The 18506-nt window shown below is 32.8% G+C and overlaps 1 protein-coding gene and 3 long non-coding RNA genes across 4 annotated transcripts; 3 read left to right on the plus strand and 1 right to left on the minus strand.

Moving 5' to 3' along the window:
• Window positions 1-991: 991 nt before the first annotated feature.
• On the plus strand, window positions 992-3692 carry LOC123697204. The gene is made up of 2 exons (XR_006752208.1): window positions 992-1726; window positions 1872-3692. It is a non-coding gene; the product is annotated as an uncharacterized LOC123697204 (long non-coding RNA).
• A 3117-nt stretch (window positions 3693-6809) lies between these two features.
• Window positions 6810-9311, plus strand: LOC123697012 (formin-like protein 2). The gene is made up of 5 exons (XM_045643430.1): window positions 6810-6828; window positions 6926-6986; window positions 7094-7226; window positions 8381-8465; window positions 8715-9311. Exons 2-5 carry the CDS (start codon window positions 6928-6930, stop codon window positions 9197-9199), a joined length of 762 nt encoding a protein of 253 aa, XP_045499386.1. The 5' UTR covers window positions 6810-6828; window positions 6926-6927; the 3' UTR covers window positions 9200-9311.
• A 1816-nt stretch (window positions 9312-11127) lies between these two features.
• On the minus strand, window positions 11128-14943 carry LOC123697078. Its single transcript, XR_006752171.1, has 5 exons — window positions 14369-14943; window positions 14040-14230; window positions 13480-13612; window positions 12017-13351; window positions 11128-11921 (listed from the first exon to the last, which is right to left on the minus strand). It is a non-coding gene; the product is annotated as an uncharacterized LOC123697078 (long non-coding RNA).
• A 303-nt stretch (window positions 14944-15246) lies between these two features.
• Window positions 15247-16803, plus strand: LOC123697090. Its single transcript, XR_006752177.1, has 3 exons — window positions 15247-15527; window positions 15989-16171; window positions 16619-16803. It is a non-coding gene; the product is annotated as an uncharacterized LOC123697090 (long non-coding RNA).
• Window positions 16804-18506: the final 1703 nt, after the last annotated feature.

Raw genomic sequence — 18506 nt, forward strand, 5'->3', positions numbered from 1 at the left:
CACACCTAGCTCTAATCGTTTATTAGTTCCAGTAGCAGTCTTCGAAGTACACCTTCAGGTCACTCCATCAAGTCTGGAGGTATGGTCTCAATGTAACTAACAAAACGAGCCCAAACTCGGCATACCTAGCTCTACTCGTCTATTAGTTCCAGTAGCCGTCTTCGAAGTACACCTGCAGGTCACTCCATCAAGTCCGGTGGTAAGGACTCAACATAACTAACAAAATGAACCCAAACTCGACACACCTAGCTCTAATCGTTTATTAGTTCCAGTAGCAGTCTTCGAAGTACACCTTCAGGTCACTCCATCAAGTCTGGAGGTATGGTCTCAATGTAACTAACAAAACGAGCCCAAACTCGGCATACCTAGCTCTACTCGTCTATTAGTTCCAGTAGCCGTCTTCGAAGTACACCTGCAGGTCACTCCATCAAGTCCGGTGGTAAGGTCTCAACATAACTAACAAAATGAACCCAAACTCGGCACACCTAGCTCTACTCGTCTAATAGTTCCAGTAGCAGTCTTCGAAGTACACCTGCAGGTCACTCCATCAAGTCCGGTGGTAAGGTCTCAACATAACTAACAAAACGAGCCCAAACTCGGCACACCTAGTCTCTACTCGTCTATTAGTTCCAGTAGCAGTCTTCGAAGTACACCTTCAGGACACTCCATCAAATCCGGAGGTAAGGTCTCAACATAACTAACAAAATGAGCCCAAACTCGACACACCTAGCTCTAATCGTTTATTAGTTCCAGTAGCAGTCTTCGAAGTACACCTTCAGGTCACTCCATCAAGTCTGGAGGTATGGTCTCAATGTAACTAACAAAACGAGCCCAAACTCGGCATACCTAGCTCTACTCGTCTATTAGTTCCAGTAGCCGTCTTCGAAGTACACCTGCAGGTCACTCCATCAAGTCTGGAGGTAAGGTCTCAACATAACTAACAAAATGAGCCCAAACTCGGCACACCTAGCTCTAATCGTTTATTAGTTCCAGTAGCAGTCTTCGAAGTACACCTTCAGGTCACTCCATCAAGTCAGAAACTAAATATGAAATTTATAATCCCATAAGTATAAAATCTATAAATAAAATGAATGCGTGAAGGATCAAGTTTATTAGGTCAAATATTTTGTATTCGTACAGTGATCTTTTCGTAAACGAGGAGCTGCTTACAAGCGTCACAGTGTCCACTCACAACGGCGGCCGAGCGCAGACTAAAATATTTCATTACAAATTTTTGTGCAATAAATCAAGATGAGCCAGTAAAATAACCCTTATTTCAATCCAATAAGTATCACGCGTTACAACTAAATATGTGAAAAAATAAGGTTTGATTTCTCAGCCTATTTGTAACATTTTGATAGTTTTCTTTGCTACCTTTTTGAGTTGGACATGTCTGCTTACTTAAAATATTTTTAAATCATTAAATTTATTTTATTAAATACATGAAAAATGTTCCTTTATTCAGCACGATATTGTCAATTTTGTGTGAAAGGGCAACGGAAAATATTTTTTATAATATTATAAACCAAAATTTTCGACTAAAAAATTGCTACCATTTAAAGATTAACCCTTAATTCACTACCTGAGTCCATTGGACTCACATCGAACTTTCAAACTATTATATTTTTTTCCCCTGGTGACTTATTTCCTCCACCGTCTCAGTACCTTCCTGCAGTGACGTGGGCACCGCGGTAGCGAGAGGACGTGCGCCTGCGCTGCGTAATAGGTAAGTTATTACGTCGAGTGAGTCCCATGGACTCATACTAGTGAATTAAGTAATATTTTATTTATTTGTTACGATTCTTAAATGTTGCTTATTTGTCGTATTAATGATATAAAAATATGTATTTTAATATTTGTTGTTGTTGTAGGTTTGTAAAATGGATCTAAAACAACATAAAGTTGTAAATATGAATGAAGACCAGGCAGATTCTGTTTTGGAATCATGGATCACACAAATTATGAATGATGAAGATGCGAGCCATTCTGAAACCGAAGACAAGCTATCTAGGACAGAAAGAAAGCATTGTTATCCATGTAATTACAAAAAGAGAACAAAGACTGCACATTCAGGCACTAGATGTCTGAAGCCTGTATGTTTGAGTTGCTCAAAAATGGCATGCCGTCGCTGCCTGCAATCGGTGGCAATACCCCATTGCACGTTTTATTTTTTTGTATAGAAGCGTACATTTTTGTTGTTTATTTTCGGTTTTGCATTCCTTTAGAAGTCTTATAAAATTAAAAAGAGCCATTAGTTAAAAATATTTGCCATTATTGTAGGGCTTTGAAAATAACTCTGTTTTCTAAGACTATTAGAATAAGTTTTTTTTTATTTTTAAGAGTATTTCAGAAGTTTATCCAGTTTTATTATTTTTTTGTAGTGCCTTAATAAACATTTAAAAATAATAATAAAAAAACTTAATAAAAAAAAGAGTTTTATTTGAAAAAAACACGCCAAGAAAATATATGAGTCCAGTGGACTCATGGAAGCTGTTTATGTTAGCAAATTTCACCTAGTGAATTGAGGGTTAAGGATTAATCTATCTATAGTAATTATTAGTTTAATTTGGTTTTGTATTATTTTGTCGCAAAATGTACCGAAAAACTGCTTATTTTTGTCAGATTCGTAAACGCGTCCTTAAGAACATCGTTTTGGTTAGGCTTCCATTATCAAGCAATTTTAAACTTCATTCAATTGACATACAGTTCAAATTATTTTGTACTTTTCAAAGACCTAAGGGAGAGTCTGTTCTGCCAACTTTTAGAAAAAATAAAAACATTTCTAATGTTGGCCCCTCCGATGTAATCATTTAATATTAGATTTAATATTTTAGTTTTAATTATTTATTATTATTTCTTATTTTTTTTTAAACCTTATTTTTGTATATTTTAATTTTAAGCTAATACATTAATAAATTATTTCTTTCTTTCTTCGATTTCTTGTCAATGGTTAAGACTTAAGCATAGACAACCTCTTGATGTTGATTTGTTGTTTGAAATTTGAATTCAAAATGGCGTTTTATTAATTGTTTTGGTGGAAGATAAACAAAATCTGTTCTTCGTATATCGTAGATTTTCTTACTTATTTACTCAGTTAATGTACAGTACATTGAATTTTTTAATTTGTTATATTTCTGCCAAAAGTGAAAGAAGAAGAAAAAGTGTTATGTGTAAACAATGTTAAAATCTTTGTGTAGATAATAATTGATAATAATTATTAATGTGATTTGTGACTAAGTATTTGCAATATATACCCAATGACTGTTCTATTAAAGGAAGATATAAAAAATAATAATTTTTACGAGAAAACTTCTCTATTACGTCATGTTCTGGCTGTAGAATCAATTGGAGAGGAGATAATATTATTATTGTTTTGTCCAAAGAAAACAACGACTTCTTACAATTCCAATATGGCGATCCGAACGGCAACGATATATTGGAAATTTAGAATGAGATTTTAAAATAGAAATCCCGCAAAATATTTCAAGGAAAAGTATAAAATGTGAATCTAGTTGTATTCACATAATATTTAAGCCGAATTAAGTCCTACATGCCTAAATAAAGATATTCAGTAAAATTCAAAATTCAAATGGAATTATCCATTTTTGCTGATAATAGTGAGTTTTAATATTATATAAAAATGTTATATATAGGTAATTATTATTATATTATAATAAACTTATTGATCTACATTGTTGGTGTTTTATTTTTAATTTCCTATAAATTTGAATAAGGATGAGAATTAGTAGTGATGTTACCCAGCATCGAAAATTTTATCGATATCGATATGAAGTTTTATCGATAATATGTACTCAAAGAGACATCACTAGCAACTTCAACTTTTAAATGTTGGCAGCAATGTGGATCATTTTTGACGTGAACTTTTCATAGGTTGGTATCTAGACACGCGGCAGCGTGTCAAGCCGAGTTCAAGCGAAGAGAACTGGCGAGCAGCAGCCGTGTGTATATTTACACGAACCATTTCGAGCCACTTTTTTAAACTGTTTTACATACTGTTTATATTTTGTGAGGTTCTAAAAACTAGCCTCATCAAATTATGGGGTTCAATAGGTCATTAGTTGTTTGCTTTGTGAAAATAATTATATTATTCAAATTAAAAAAGTTATATTTTGGAATAAACATTGTTCTCTAAGGGAAAATAAAACAATTGAGTTTTCAGTCAACCTAAGAACTTAATACATCTTTGTAAATAAATTTCTGGACTGTCTGCAGAACTTGGCACACATTTAGATCTCATTTCTTTTTTTGGCAAATTAAGTCAACGATTGAACTCGGCTCCAATTTTTACATTTATGTTTTTGGTGGGATATAAGACTTAACCTAAGTAATACATGCATATGTGTGCGTGAGCTCGAAATCGAAGTACTGAGTGCCGTCTCTTCCTATACCTATTACTTGCTCTGTTAAGTTAACCCGTCTAGCGTCATACGCACAGATGTTATGCGTCCCAAGTATGTCGAGGTAGTTTACGAAATCTAGCTTTTTTATGACTACCGAGTTTGAAAATTTTATTTACCCTATTGTTCTATAATTATATGCCATGTATGATATATTTTTGGAAAGAGGAAGAAACTAGTTATAGCATAAAAATGTAATCATGACGATATATATTTTCTATAAAATTATAAAAAAATTGATTTTCTTTTGTTTTAATTTTAATTGCTTACATACCTACTAACACTTACATGATAATGGTGAGTCATCAAATGATCATATTCACGTTTTCATATCACTACACGATTGCCAAATACATTCACTTATATTTTCACACATTTAACACAACGTATTTCACTATGAATAATAACAAATATCCATTATTCACAAACAAGAAAAAAAGCGCCATTTTGCGTCTTCCGCACTGAAAAGTTGAGACACTTTTTCACTGAGTATTCTTCAAATATCCCTAAAACCAATATCATAAACGTATTCTACGTAAAATTTCCAGTAATATACGTCTCAATTATCACTCATCTAATTATTCCTCTCGGCATAATTCACAATCCAAATATTCGTTGAACAAGACGAACTTTACAAAGTACAAACTATGGCCGATGACGCAACTCAATCAATGATTCACTTTTTTTTTTTTTTTTGTGGTGTCTGTATTTCCTGTCTCGGAGTCGTGTCGATTTGAATTATAAATGTTTAAGGCATAGAGAAATATTTTTTATACTGGAAACATTCACTTGTACGTCTCTACTGATGACCTTCAATGTCACGGGCCGCGTTACGCACAGTGTTTGTCAGCGCAGGACGCTCTCAGTACAATTTGAGTTACGCTACAACCGCTGTGCGTAGGAGGTTAAGAGGCTGATTCAAGAATGTTCTGCCATATTTTTCATTCTGTCAAACACAACGACAGTGCAGAGATAATTATTCCAAGCCCTGACACCGATATTTTTGTATTAGGCCTTTATTTCTGGCATAAACTTGAAAATATACTCGCCATCTTTGAATGCTCCCCCCCACTCCCCCATGCAACTATTTCACTGTACGAACTATTGAATCGTAAACAATGGACTATAATTGTTAATTATTTAAAATAATAATTTAAAAAATATATTCATGAGTTTTCAATCTATAGTGGTTTAAAGTTAACTCAAAAATGGACCATTTTCGTAAATTTTCTAAAAAATCTTAGAGAAAGTGTAAGAAATGTTATAGTATGCTATATATTCGTGATCTACTCAATAAGCTCTTTCATTTGATACCCCACGCGGCATGTTTTGGAAATGTTTATTTTTTTCTTTGTATGCCATATTTAATAACCGGGGTGCGGGGAAGGGGACCACAAAACTGGTTGGCAACATCTGTCTATAGGATGTCTGGGATCTATACAATATATATCAGAAGTCAGATTTAGGTCCGCTATTTATGCAAACGAACATCTCCTTGGAGCCTGCTCTATGAGCCAAAAAACTGTTATCGTTTGATAAAGCATTTACATTCTCTTGTTTATCGAATTTTTGATGGGTCCGAATTAGGATTATAATGATAACTGCGTTAAAAACAACCGACTTTAAACTTGCACTTGCAACATTTACAAATGCAGACAAAAATGCTCATAAAATAAAAACTTACTGGGCCTATCCGAATAAAATTTTTATGGGACCAATTCGACACCATCCCGCATCGAACAAAAAAAGAATCACGTAAATCGGTTCAGAAACCTCGGAGTAATCGGTGTACATACATAAAAAAAAAAAAAAAAAAAAAATTGGTTGTCTGTAAAGTCGGTTTACTGACGATAATTGAACGTGACAACGTCCGATTGTGCTTCTTTGTCGCTCGTTCCGCGCTCTCGTTTCCTCCTTTCGTCTCCTCCTTTTTTTTGAAGTCGGTTAAAAAAAAAGGAGTAGTTTTCCTATTACGGTGGTAGTTATTTCCAGGTAACTCTGTATTAGGTTATATCATCTCCTATTACGGCCCTATTCATAGAACATATTAAAATTACCAGCCCCCCTAGCCAAGTGGCATACGATTTATAGCGTTTCTCTTTCTACAAACGTTGACGCCTTATCGAATACGATAAACGACAGGTAGCCAAGTGGATTAGAACTTGGCGAACGCTTATTCTATTGGATCGTACGCTAATGTCTATGGCTTCGAATTCTAACGTCAGTCAGCGTACGTCAAACTGTCAACTGTCATTCAGTTTGACATTGGTAATGTTGAAAAATATTCTTGAAATATTCAAATTAAACTGCCGAATTCCGAAAACGGAAAAAGTAAAAAGTCAAAAAATTTTTGAAGTGAACTAAAAAATACAGGTTGGTTGTGCTTTAAATTATAAAAATACAAATAGAGGTAAGTTAATTTTGCATTTGCAATGAGGCATAAAAAGATATAATGTCTTCAAGGTTTAAATTTAATTTATTTATGTGTACTTATTTTTCTAGTTTAGAAATGGAGAGACTGCGCGCCAGCCAGGAGCAATTTTCTGCTCTTATAGAATTCATGGAAAGGTACTATTAAAAAAATACAGTTTTGATTCCAAACTTGCTTCAATATTTTTATAATAAACAATGAAATCATTAATACCAAGTGCTTCATTGGTGTGTGTTACCCATAGGTATGGTGACCTCTCTCGACCACAGCGGGGACCTCAGGGTCGACTAAAAGCCGACCAAATGTGGGCAAGGCTCACATTATTACTTAATTCAGTTGGTGGTGGGGTTCACAAATCACAAGAGAAGTGGAAGAAAGTAAGTTTGAACTTGCATCTTGTTAACCTAGCTGTATATTTCAAACTCTCAATTGTTTTGCTATTAACTTGCATCTTGTTAACCTAAGTGTACATTGCAAACTCTCAATTGTTTTGCTATTCACTTGCATCTTGTTAACCTAAGTGTATATTGCAAACTCTCAATTGTTTTGCTATTTACTTGCATCTTGTTAACCTAAGTGTATATTGCAAACTCTCAATTGTTTTGCTATTAACTTGCATGTTGTTAACCTAAGTGTATATTGCAAACTCTCAATTGTTTTGCTATTTACTTGCATCTTGTTAACATAGCTGTATATTTTAATATATTCATTTATTTTGCTATTGCCCTTTTCATGCACCGCTTTAACTCACAACATGTAAACCTAAAGGTCTGGGCAGATTGGAAGACTAAAACAAAAAAAAAAGAAAATGTTGATTTCCAACCACACAAATGGTACTGGTGGTGGTCCAAGCAGCAGGCTGTCTCTAACAGTTTTGGAAGACCGAGTCTGTGCCATACTGGGAGAGACTGCTGTTCTTGGTCAAGCTGGCATACAAGAGCATGGCTTTAATGTTAGTACTATTATATTATAGCAACTTTACGTATCACACCAATTCCTCTGTAACTTGCATGGCCAATAATAGATATTTATTTTGAAAGAGATTACATATAAGCCTCTTTCAACTTGTGTAAAATGAATTGTATTAAATAAATAAAACAAATAAACAGCTTGAAAATCTATACTAATATAATAAAGCTGAAGAGTTTGTTTGTTTGATTGAACACGCTAATCTCGGGAAATACTGGTCCGATTTGAAAATTTCTTTCGATTTTAGATAGCCCACTTATCGAGGAAGGTTATAGGCTATATATATCATCTCGCTAAGACCAACAGGAGCAGAGCACTGCAGGTAAAACTACGGAGCACAGCTAGTGTTTGAAAATGTAATTCCATCACAATATAATTAATAGATATTTAATGTTGATGAGAACATTAAATATCTTTTAATTATATTTTATTCTTTATAAATCTATATCAATTATACAAAATACTTAGCTAACAATTCCTAATCGTAACATTTGTAAGTGTTAAGAGTATATGATAAAAGTTATAAATAACTAATATATTGATAAAAATAAATATTTTTCAGGCGCCACCAGTACCAAGGGAAGAACCCATTCCTGAAGATGTGGAAATTGAAATTCCTGTAGGCTTAGAGAATTTTAATTATAATAGTAAGTTTTATTAAACTCTATTTACTTATTAAATTAGCCTTCTTCTAGGAGCTGTTTTCAATCGTCATAATATAGTTTAATCGATAATAATTGAACATAATTCATTAAATGACTTGAATAAATTAGTCTTTGCTTGTATCCTAGAGAATATTATTCAACAGATGGAATGGATGAACATTTCTAATTTATAATATAAGTGGAAGTCAGAATTATATTTGCCTCCTTAACATTATTTTCATTACTCAACAGCAAGTGTTCCAACATTGCCAGCATCACCGCTACTGCTAGACCCACAGCCCTCACCACCACCACCACCAGTACGTCCGCCGCCCCCTCTACCGCGTTCTCCTCCGCGTCCCACTGGTCGACGGTCATCGGCGTCACCGCGATCTGCGACTGCCTCGCCGCGACATGGGATGCAGAGAGCTCGCAGGAATCGCGGCTTAACGCCATTTGACCGGGCCGCTACAGAATTTGTGGCGGTTGAACAACGACGCCTTGCACTGGAGGAGACGCGAGAGAAGCTTTCCCATGAGCGAGAAAGGGAAAGGGAAAAGCTTCTCCATGAACGTGAGAGGGAGCGTGAGGAACTTTTCCACCAAAGAGAAATGGAGCGACTGCGGCTGGAGTCGCTAAAGGTTGAGGCAAATCGCGAGCAAACTAGGGTGATGCAGCAAATAGCTGTTATCGGGCAAAGGTTGCTCGAGATATTGCCTCAAGGGCCCGCATCTTAATTTTTTTTTTCATAGGGTTTTAAGTGTATTATTTAGTGCCTTTCTTTTTATTTTTTTTAAGTGCTTGTTTTAGATTTTAATATTTTAATTTAATAGTTTAAGTACAGTATTTTCTGTCCTCAGTCTTTAGTTGTTTTACTTTTTACACGCTTTTTATTAGCTTCACCTGTATGTTTGAATGTTTGTTTGTAACCGACTTCTTTGGGCGCGATTTTGACCCACTTTAAACGGCCAGATTTCGTTCAAACTTTGTAGATTTATTGAGGACCGATGACAATACACTAATTTGATAAAATTATTCCATTTTTCAATTTGCAAAAAGCGTGTTTTTTAGTTTTTTTTAAACTATTATTATATATATCTTTAAATTTAATAGGATTTATATGTACTTAATTTATTTTAAGTGTTTGTTTTAGATTTTAATATTTTAATTTAATAGTTTAAGTACAGTATTTTCTGTCCTCTGTCTTTAGTTGTTTTACTTTTTAATCTTTAAATTTTATAGGATTTATATGTACTTAATTTGTTTTAAGTGTTTGTTTTAGTTTTAAGAATATTAAATAAAACATAATATATATACATAATAATAGTATATTTTATTACTTAATTAGTTAAGTAGTTTATACCACCATTAATTCAGTACACACTTTTTTAAATACTAACAAAAAATACAATAATAAAAATTACAAACTTAAAAATATTATAAACTAGCGGCCCGTCCCGGCTTCGCACGGGCATTAAACATTACATTATTTTAGATTTGTTAATTTTACTAAACGAATTATTATCAAGCGTAAATTCCGCACACGTCCATCACGTAGGTAGCCGACCGCGCGAGTAAGCCGCGCGGCAGCCGGCAAGTTTATTTCGTGATCTTAACCCCCCTCCCGTACCCCTGCCCGAGTGACGCTTACAACGCATAGGTAGCTAGCCGAATACAGTTTATTTTTTAATTTTTTTTTAACTCGTGATATCTTTTGATTGGATTGTCAGAATCGAATAATTCAAAAAGTAATATAAAGATATTGAAGCAGTCTTAAATAATACATCGTTTATTTTGATAAGGGTTAATACCAAGGTACAAATAAAGAGCTTTTTGTAGCGGTGGTATTTTAATTTCTTTTTTTCAATAAAAAAACGCTTATTGTGACATGACTGTAATAGTTAGAGATATGCTGCCGCTGATTTTTTGTAGATAATGGTGTGTTCTAAAAAAATGTAGTATATCATTTTGTTCTATCATCAATAGTTTTCGCAGCGCACGCGATGTAAGGTAGTTTTTTGATATTTTTTTCACACCTTGGATTACGTTATCGTAATTTTAGTAAGGATGCCTATTTTTTTTGAAAATGAAATATAGCCTATGTCACTCAGAAATGATGTAGCTTTCCAACAGTGAAAGAATTTTTCAAATCTGCCAAGTAGTTTCGGAGCCTATTCAATTCATACAAACAAACAAACAAAAAATCAAACCTTTCCTCTTTATAATATTAGTATAGAATGATGTAGCTTTCCAACAGTGAAAGAATTTTTCAAATCTGCCAAGTAGTTTCGGAGCCTATTCAATTCATACAAACAAACAAACAAAAAATCAAACCTTTCCTCTTAGATTTATTGAGGACCGATGACAATACACTAATTTGATAAAATTATTCCATTTTTCAATTTGCAAAAAGCGTGTTTTTTAGTTTTTTTTAAACTATTATTATATATATCTTTAAATTTAATAGGATTTATATGTACTTAATTTATTTTAAGTGTTTGTTTTAGATTTTAATATTTTAATTTAATAGTTTAAGTACAGTATTTTCTGTCCTCTGTCTTTAGTTGTTTTACTTTTTAATCTTTAAATTTTATAGGATTTATATGTACTTAATTTGTTTTAAGTGTTTGTTTTAGTTTTAAGAATATTAAATAAAACATATATATACATAATAATAGTATATTTTATTACTTAATTAGTTAAGTAGTTTATACCACCATTAATTCAGTACACACTTTTTTAAATACTAACAAAAAATACAATAATAAAAATTACAAACTTAAAAATATTATAAAAAACAGGTTGAGGCTGCAACAATGATCAATTTTTTCACCTATGACCTGCACTAAAATATGAGCAGTTATCAGAAACTTTAAAAGGATTAATATATACTGTAACTAATGCAGTTTCATTATTTAAATCTGTGTAGGTAAACAAAATAATGTTTTAGGAGCGAAAAAATATTATACAAAACTACTTGGTCAGGCATACTAAATTAGGCTTAAAAGTAATACACATTAAAACTACACACAACACACTTTAAAAAATACAAAAATACAAAAATAACCTACTAAACTAATCTATTAACTAAATTATTTAGCATTATTCTGCCACTCATCAGCTCATCTTGGTTGCTGGAAATGGGTCCAACCCCCACACTCGGTTCATCACCATCCTCTTGTTGCTCAGCCATATTATTAGGGGGAGGTAATTTAGCATCCAGTGCAATATTGTGCAGAACACAACATGCAATAGTTACCTCACTGGCAACACGAGGATGGTAATGGAGTGTACGATGCTTCAGCAAGCATCTCCAACGAGCCTTCAATACACCAAAACATCGTTCAATACAATTGCGTGCCTGTAAATGGCGTGTAGTGTACACCTCTGCTCGAGAACCTGGTTCGGCATTTAAAATTGGTGTCATCAGCCACGCTCTCTGTGGGTATCCAGAATCACCTTAAACAAATAATGTAGTTAAAGAGCTTTATAAATTATAACTCCAATATTTTTATGATAAATATGTAGAAGTAGGTAGGAATTAAATGATTTACCTAATAGCCACGTCAATTCACCATTTTCGTGAAGTCCACGCATGTATGGTTCCACTTCACTGGATGACCATATGAAGGAATCATGCGTGGCTCCACCATATTTTGCATTGACATTGATAACACAGCTCAACAAAAAAACAATTTTTTTTTGTTGCCCTGGATATTTCTACAGATTTATATATTTCAAGTACCCAGTTTGCGAATGTAATCATTAAAATTATTTAATTGGCTCTAGTTTTTTTTTAATTTGGATTTTCATATATAAAAATTTCTTACGGCCCTTCAGAGTACGGGTTACTAACAAGTGTTTATTTTTAGGTGAATTACGTTTTCTGCACATTTATTCGCTCAGACAGAACCCTATTCTATAAAACTGACTGTAGAATATCAGAATAATAAATGGTTTCTGTAAAAAAACATTTTTATGAACAACAATGTTCGGTTTGTATCGAGTTAAAGAAACCCAGTAGCACTTGGTCAGCAAAGTGGATAGGTATACGAAATTCCCTTGATGTTTTTATTAATAGAATTAGACAAAGCAAATTCATTAGGAATAATTAATAAATATGAAAATTTAGGCCTTTGAGGGAATCTAGAAGTATAAGAAGAATACCCGATGGCCCTACAGGACGGGCGTGTCGACAATTGATAAAAAATGAAAATTTAACAAAATTTAATAACTGATGCTGAATGTAAATTATGGAGAGATATAGTATTAATTAATTTAAGATTAATTTCAAACACCAAATTATAAAGAAATGGCACAACAGTTGTTTAAAAAACTTCATTATTTTATGAGCAAATACGAGCATAAAGCTACACTTTGCCCACAGTCTCCTGGATAGATATCCAGTAAATCTGCGGAATTTCTGTGAGAAACAGGAAGAACACATCGAAAAAGAAGTAAAAATTATGGAATAATGGTATCAGGGTATATGGGATCGTCACATGATGGCAGATTACTGATGGTCCATAAGAAAACTATTGTCCCAAAATTAACTAAGAAGACAAGCTTATAAAATCTATTTCCTTGTACTATTTCATAGTTTTAAATTTTTCTCTATTTTTATATCCATTTGAATTAATTAAATACTAAAACAAAACAATAAGTAAAACTTTGTAATAAATAAATGATGTAAAAAAAATATACCTTCTATTTCATGCTGCATTTTAGAGTCTAGTAAGAAAATTAGGATAAAAAAAAACTAGAGCCAATCTACCAAAACTATTAATAGTTCTGTATATAATATGCATTAAATTATTCGAAACCACTTTCACATCCAGGGCAACAAAATCATTGTTGACCAGTGTAATCTTTAAATTATCATCACATATCTGAAAAAAAAAATTTAAGTTATAAAAAATATTCTATTTGCAGTTGCTTTGTTATTTTGTTTTAATGAAACATGATTAAAAACAATGCTTACTAACTAATAATACATATGCAAAGAAAAATAGCTTACCATTTGCACATTTAAGGAATGGTATCCTTTTCTGTTAAAATAATTCTGTTCATCAATGTGGGGTTTTACAATTGATATGTGAGTGCAATCTATGCATCCAATTACCCCTGGCAATTGAAATTTCCTTTGAAATCTGTAATTAGGTACATTCACATTTAATAATCAAAGACAATTACCTACATATTATATTAAACATATAATACAATTGTTAAAAAGACTTTCAAATGAATTTGTCATAATATTTTGTAAACCTTTAAAACATTTAGAATTGAACAGAAACAAACATTTTGTGGTATAATAGAATTGTTTGTGACTACAATAGCAGCAACCTTCTTCAATGCAAAGGATTATGTTATTTATTAAAATTGTACAAAACATTGAAAGTTTTTTTTTTTTTATGTCAGAGCAAGCAACTTAAGCATAAGAAATAAACACTTGCAACATAAGAAGTGTTGCAGGTGCTTTGCCGGCCTTTTATGGACAAATAAGCTCTTTTCTTGAAGGCCCCAATGTCGTAGTTGTACATTGAAAGTTATAAATAAATTAATAAAAACACTTACTCTTGTCGAATTCTTGTTCTTTCTTGGTGTGTTTGAGGGAAAACTATCCATTTTTTCACTATCCGAGGACTGTTGAGTGCCTCCACAACTTGCCTAATGCATCTACTTGTAGTGCGTTGTGGCAAATGTTGTGTGACACCCACAATTCTCTGATAGGATCCCGTTGCGAAGAAACTCAGAGCGCAAAGAACCTACGAATATAAGTAGAATTAGGATACGTAATATAGGTACCTAATAGATATGCACAACACATGCCTTTCATTGGGCATTTAAAATATCGGACATCACTAATAATTATAAACAATCGCAGTGAAGAAACTGTGGATTACCTTTACTTCCAAAGGAATTTCTTTAGTCCCCCGTATGTTTGTTTCGTTACGTAGGCTGCAGCAAAGCTCGCTAAAAGTTTATTTATTTAACCTAAAACGCTCCTGAAACAATTGTTCCGGCATTTCATTGATTGTCTCTAAACTCCGTCTGGACGCATTTCTTTTTTGGCGCCTGAGCCAAAGTTCTTCATCGTGCGCAGCTTTTAAAAGTCTCAAAGCGTGCATTTTATGAAAACTAAAATTTTATAATCACTAAACACAACACGAAACTTCGACAGCTGATTATAAAATCGCCATTTTGTTTCGATTTCTACAAGATGTTATAGCGTACGCTAGTTATCGAACGCCCATTGGCGTAGTCTCCTGTCAAAAGTGCCACTTGGCTAAGCATTTGTATGGCGCCTGTCGTATGACTTAGGTAACGTTTCGTCACGTTTCGTCTAATAGAATAGAAAAACATTGCCACTTGGCTACCAATTTTCGTTTCGTTACGCTGGGTCACGTGACGTATCTCCAGCTTATGTCAATCTCATACATTCGTTTATCTATTCTATCAAACGCAATGAAAAGGCCCTACTCACGGTTCAACACAACCAACAATCTGCTGAAACAATTTGTTGCAGTCGCGATTGAGCGTTCTCTACTCACGATTCATCCAACCCTCAATCTGATGACACAATTTCATTCCGCGATTGCTTGCCACAACGTGTGCACGTCACGTTGATGCCTGGCCTAAGGAATCCTATGGACAGGGCATATTGTTCTATACAAACAACTGATTATACAAATATCATGCATTTCGATACCGAAATAATAAAACTAATACTGTCTCTTTCTAACTAATGAATATTCTGATATGTGAAAAAATATGACTATACGTCAGTCAGTGCTAATTCTATACCGCTTGACATTTGAAGTTAGCTCAAATACCTACTGTGGCCGGTCGCCATTTTATGTTCTCGTTAATACGATGTACATGCTCTGTCATTGCTCCGTAGTAAACATTGAAAAATATTGAATATTTTTGTGATTGTGACAAACATTTGTGTCTAAAACATATAGAGTGGTCAAGGACAAATAGTGGCATAATGCCAAAGCGCAGTATTGTGAGATGTGGCTCCGGAAAGAATGAAAACCAGAAAAGTTTGTCTTTGCACCGGTATGTATACGTTTTGACTGAAATATTAGTTATTTCTTTGCTGATTTAGTTATTTTCATGTATATTGAATTAAGGAGTATTCACAGACTATGTTCAGTGCAAAATTGTTACCAAATATAGCTTTATTTTGTATATTTTCGTTCTAGTAAAATAATGAATTTGGGTGCTAGTGATGGCTTATAATATCGACATCAGCAAAATGTTCGATGATGACGTGCGTCTCCCAAGGCTGTGTCATTAATCTTAAGAATAGTTGCTTTGGTGAATACACTTCCAAAATAACAAATTAATTTTGCCAAGAGCAGCAGAAGGAAAAATAAAACACTTAAATTTACCTAATATGAATTTTAACTTAAGTAAGATTAATCGCTTTTATAGTACCTACTTTAATTAAAAATGTATTTATAAATAAGTCAGGTCAGGACTAAAATTATAATAACCTAAATATTCATTTTTTGAAGGTTACCAAGAAGTGAAAATAGAAAAGGAGAATGGTTAGAAGCAATTGAAACTGAAAATATCAAGCCAAATGTAAAGGATATATCATAGTACATTTCCCAGAAAGTGCTTTCAATAGAACAATGGATGTGATTAGTCTGCACGATGATGCTACACCAGTATGTCTGCCGCTGCATTCACACAGGGTGAGGTTTTTATCTGTAGACACGTGATGTCTTCCAATTTACTTTTGGTCTTTTTATTTAGATTTAGGGCTGTCATTTATAATCTAACGTTTCTCCTATTTTGAAGGAGGCCTGTGAACAAACTGAGATGGTTTTATATGATTTTTTGAGTACAAACTTGGGTGATATTTGGTTGTTGAAATGTTATTGACTGAGGGAAAGTGCAATTTACTTTAAATACATGGGGTGTTTTAAGTTATTTTTCTATTCTTTATAAATTTATATATATAAAGCATTTGAATGCCATAAAACCAAAAATATAAATTCAAATTCCGCTATTGTAAGCCCTAATGTTGATATTAATTTCAAACCATCAGCATTGCCCTTTTAATTAAAATGTATTGCATTTTAGTTTAAATGTAAAGTGAACAATGCTAGTTAATGTAAACTGTGACATTTCATTTCCAGGTACCAGTTGAGCCTCAAATCCCGAACTCAAAAATGAACAGAGTGAATCCGAGTGCATCCCAGGCTGCACAAAATAGTTTAGCTCTATAATTTTCTCTGTTATTATATATTATTGTTTTTTTGTCTATTATTTATAAATAAATATAAATATAATATAATAAAATCGTAGGAAAGTCAAAACTGTACATTGAATATTTTTTTAAAAGAATACATAATCCATGATCTATAATCGATATAGAAGCCAAAAACATAGTTTTTAGAATTTTTGTCTGTTTGTCTGTTTGTCGGTTTGTCTGTTTGTCTGTTTGTCTGTATATTTGTCCGAGCTAATCTCGAAAAGTACCGCATAGATTGACTTCAAATTTTGCATGAATATTACTAACAGGTCGGGTGAGGCTTTTATATACACATTATCATGCTATCACCTCCGGGGGATGAGCTGTGAACCTTTATTTTTCTAACGTTTTCCGTGTATTACACAGCGTACAATCTAAAGACTCATGTTTAAATGTTGTTTTTGGGTAAGCCACGCTATTATCTAGCTTTACACTATAAAAAATACGTCATTTACGTAATTTTGGCAGAGAAACAGTTTATTGGATCTTAGTAGTATAAAGACAAATTTGAAACAGCGCCATCTATGAGACTTCATTAAAATCAAATCAATTTACATGTTTAACGCTTCTTGCAAATTTATAATTAAAAATTAAATAATATGATGTTGCTGGGGTTTTTAATTGTACTTATTTATTTAACTTTTTAACCCATGTCTTCCCAGAGTCCACTTCAGGTGCTTATATTTTATGTGAATATGCTAAATAAAATTTTACAAGTGAGGGTAGATGTTTATTATTTGATGTCAAACAAGACACTATTAACAGTTTATTGTGACATTTTAAAAAATCCTTCTTGCGTTCCCACAAAAGGTAAGTTGTAGCTTTTATATTTATTCTTTATTAATTAATTATATAGTTAGACTCATGTTTTTATTAGAATTGAAGTTACGACAAAATAAGAAAATGATGAAATTTTATTTTTATGTATAACTTTTACAAGAAAAAACGCCCAAAGAAGGTCACTTTAGTTCTTGATAGAATTTTATTTGTTAGTAGCTTTTTAATAAAATTAGGTAAAGTAATCTTTTCATTTTTTTTATTTACAGATTCAATGTTCATAAAAATTAACGATTTGCATGAGGATGTAGTAGAAATAAGTATCCTGGCGCGTGGTCAATTGTTGACTAAAGTTAATTTCCAACGTATGGTACAATCATTGGAAGAATCTTGGGTAATTTTAGAGGATATTTTTCGGGAATGAGAAAAGGGACAGCCAACCACGTATCAGCGTGCGTGCGTGAGAATCTACCTACGTTTTAGTACCAAAAAAAATGTTATTTTGAAACGTAAATATTGCACTCACAACTACTGTACAAGTATGATTTTTAATCGTGCTTTACTGTCAGTTGATTGTTTTATTATCATTATGGCTATCGCGGTACAGATCGTACTGGGATCAGAGTACATATTATTATTTATCAATTGGTGTGGTAATATACGTACCACACCAAGTAAAATATTTACAATCATACCAAATGGATTAACACGGTATGTACATAAGGCGGTCTTATCGCTTACTAGCGATCTCTTCCAGACTGCCCAAGGTAAGAGATAAAGAATTATACTCATGATCCAGCAATTTTCAACCGAAAAAGAAGTTTATCTGTAATTGGTAGTTGTTTCATTTATTTATTTGAAATACCTAATTTTACTTTTATATTTGCCCATTTGCATTACATTCAGCTTCCATGAAACTTATAAAAATTTTATGTTTATTTCTGTCTAATATAAATACTCTTTTTTAGATATAAATAACAAAAACAACTTTTTTA

The sequence above is a fragment of the Colias croceus genome, chromosome 1 (assembly GCF_905220415.1).
Source record: "Colias croceus chromosome 1, ilColCroc2.1".
NCBI lineage: Eukaryota > Metazoa > Arthropoda > Insecta > Lepidoptera > Pieridae > Colias > Colias croceus.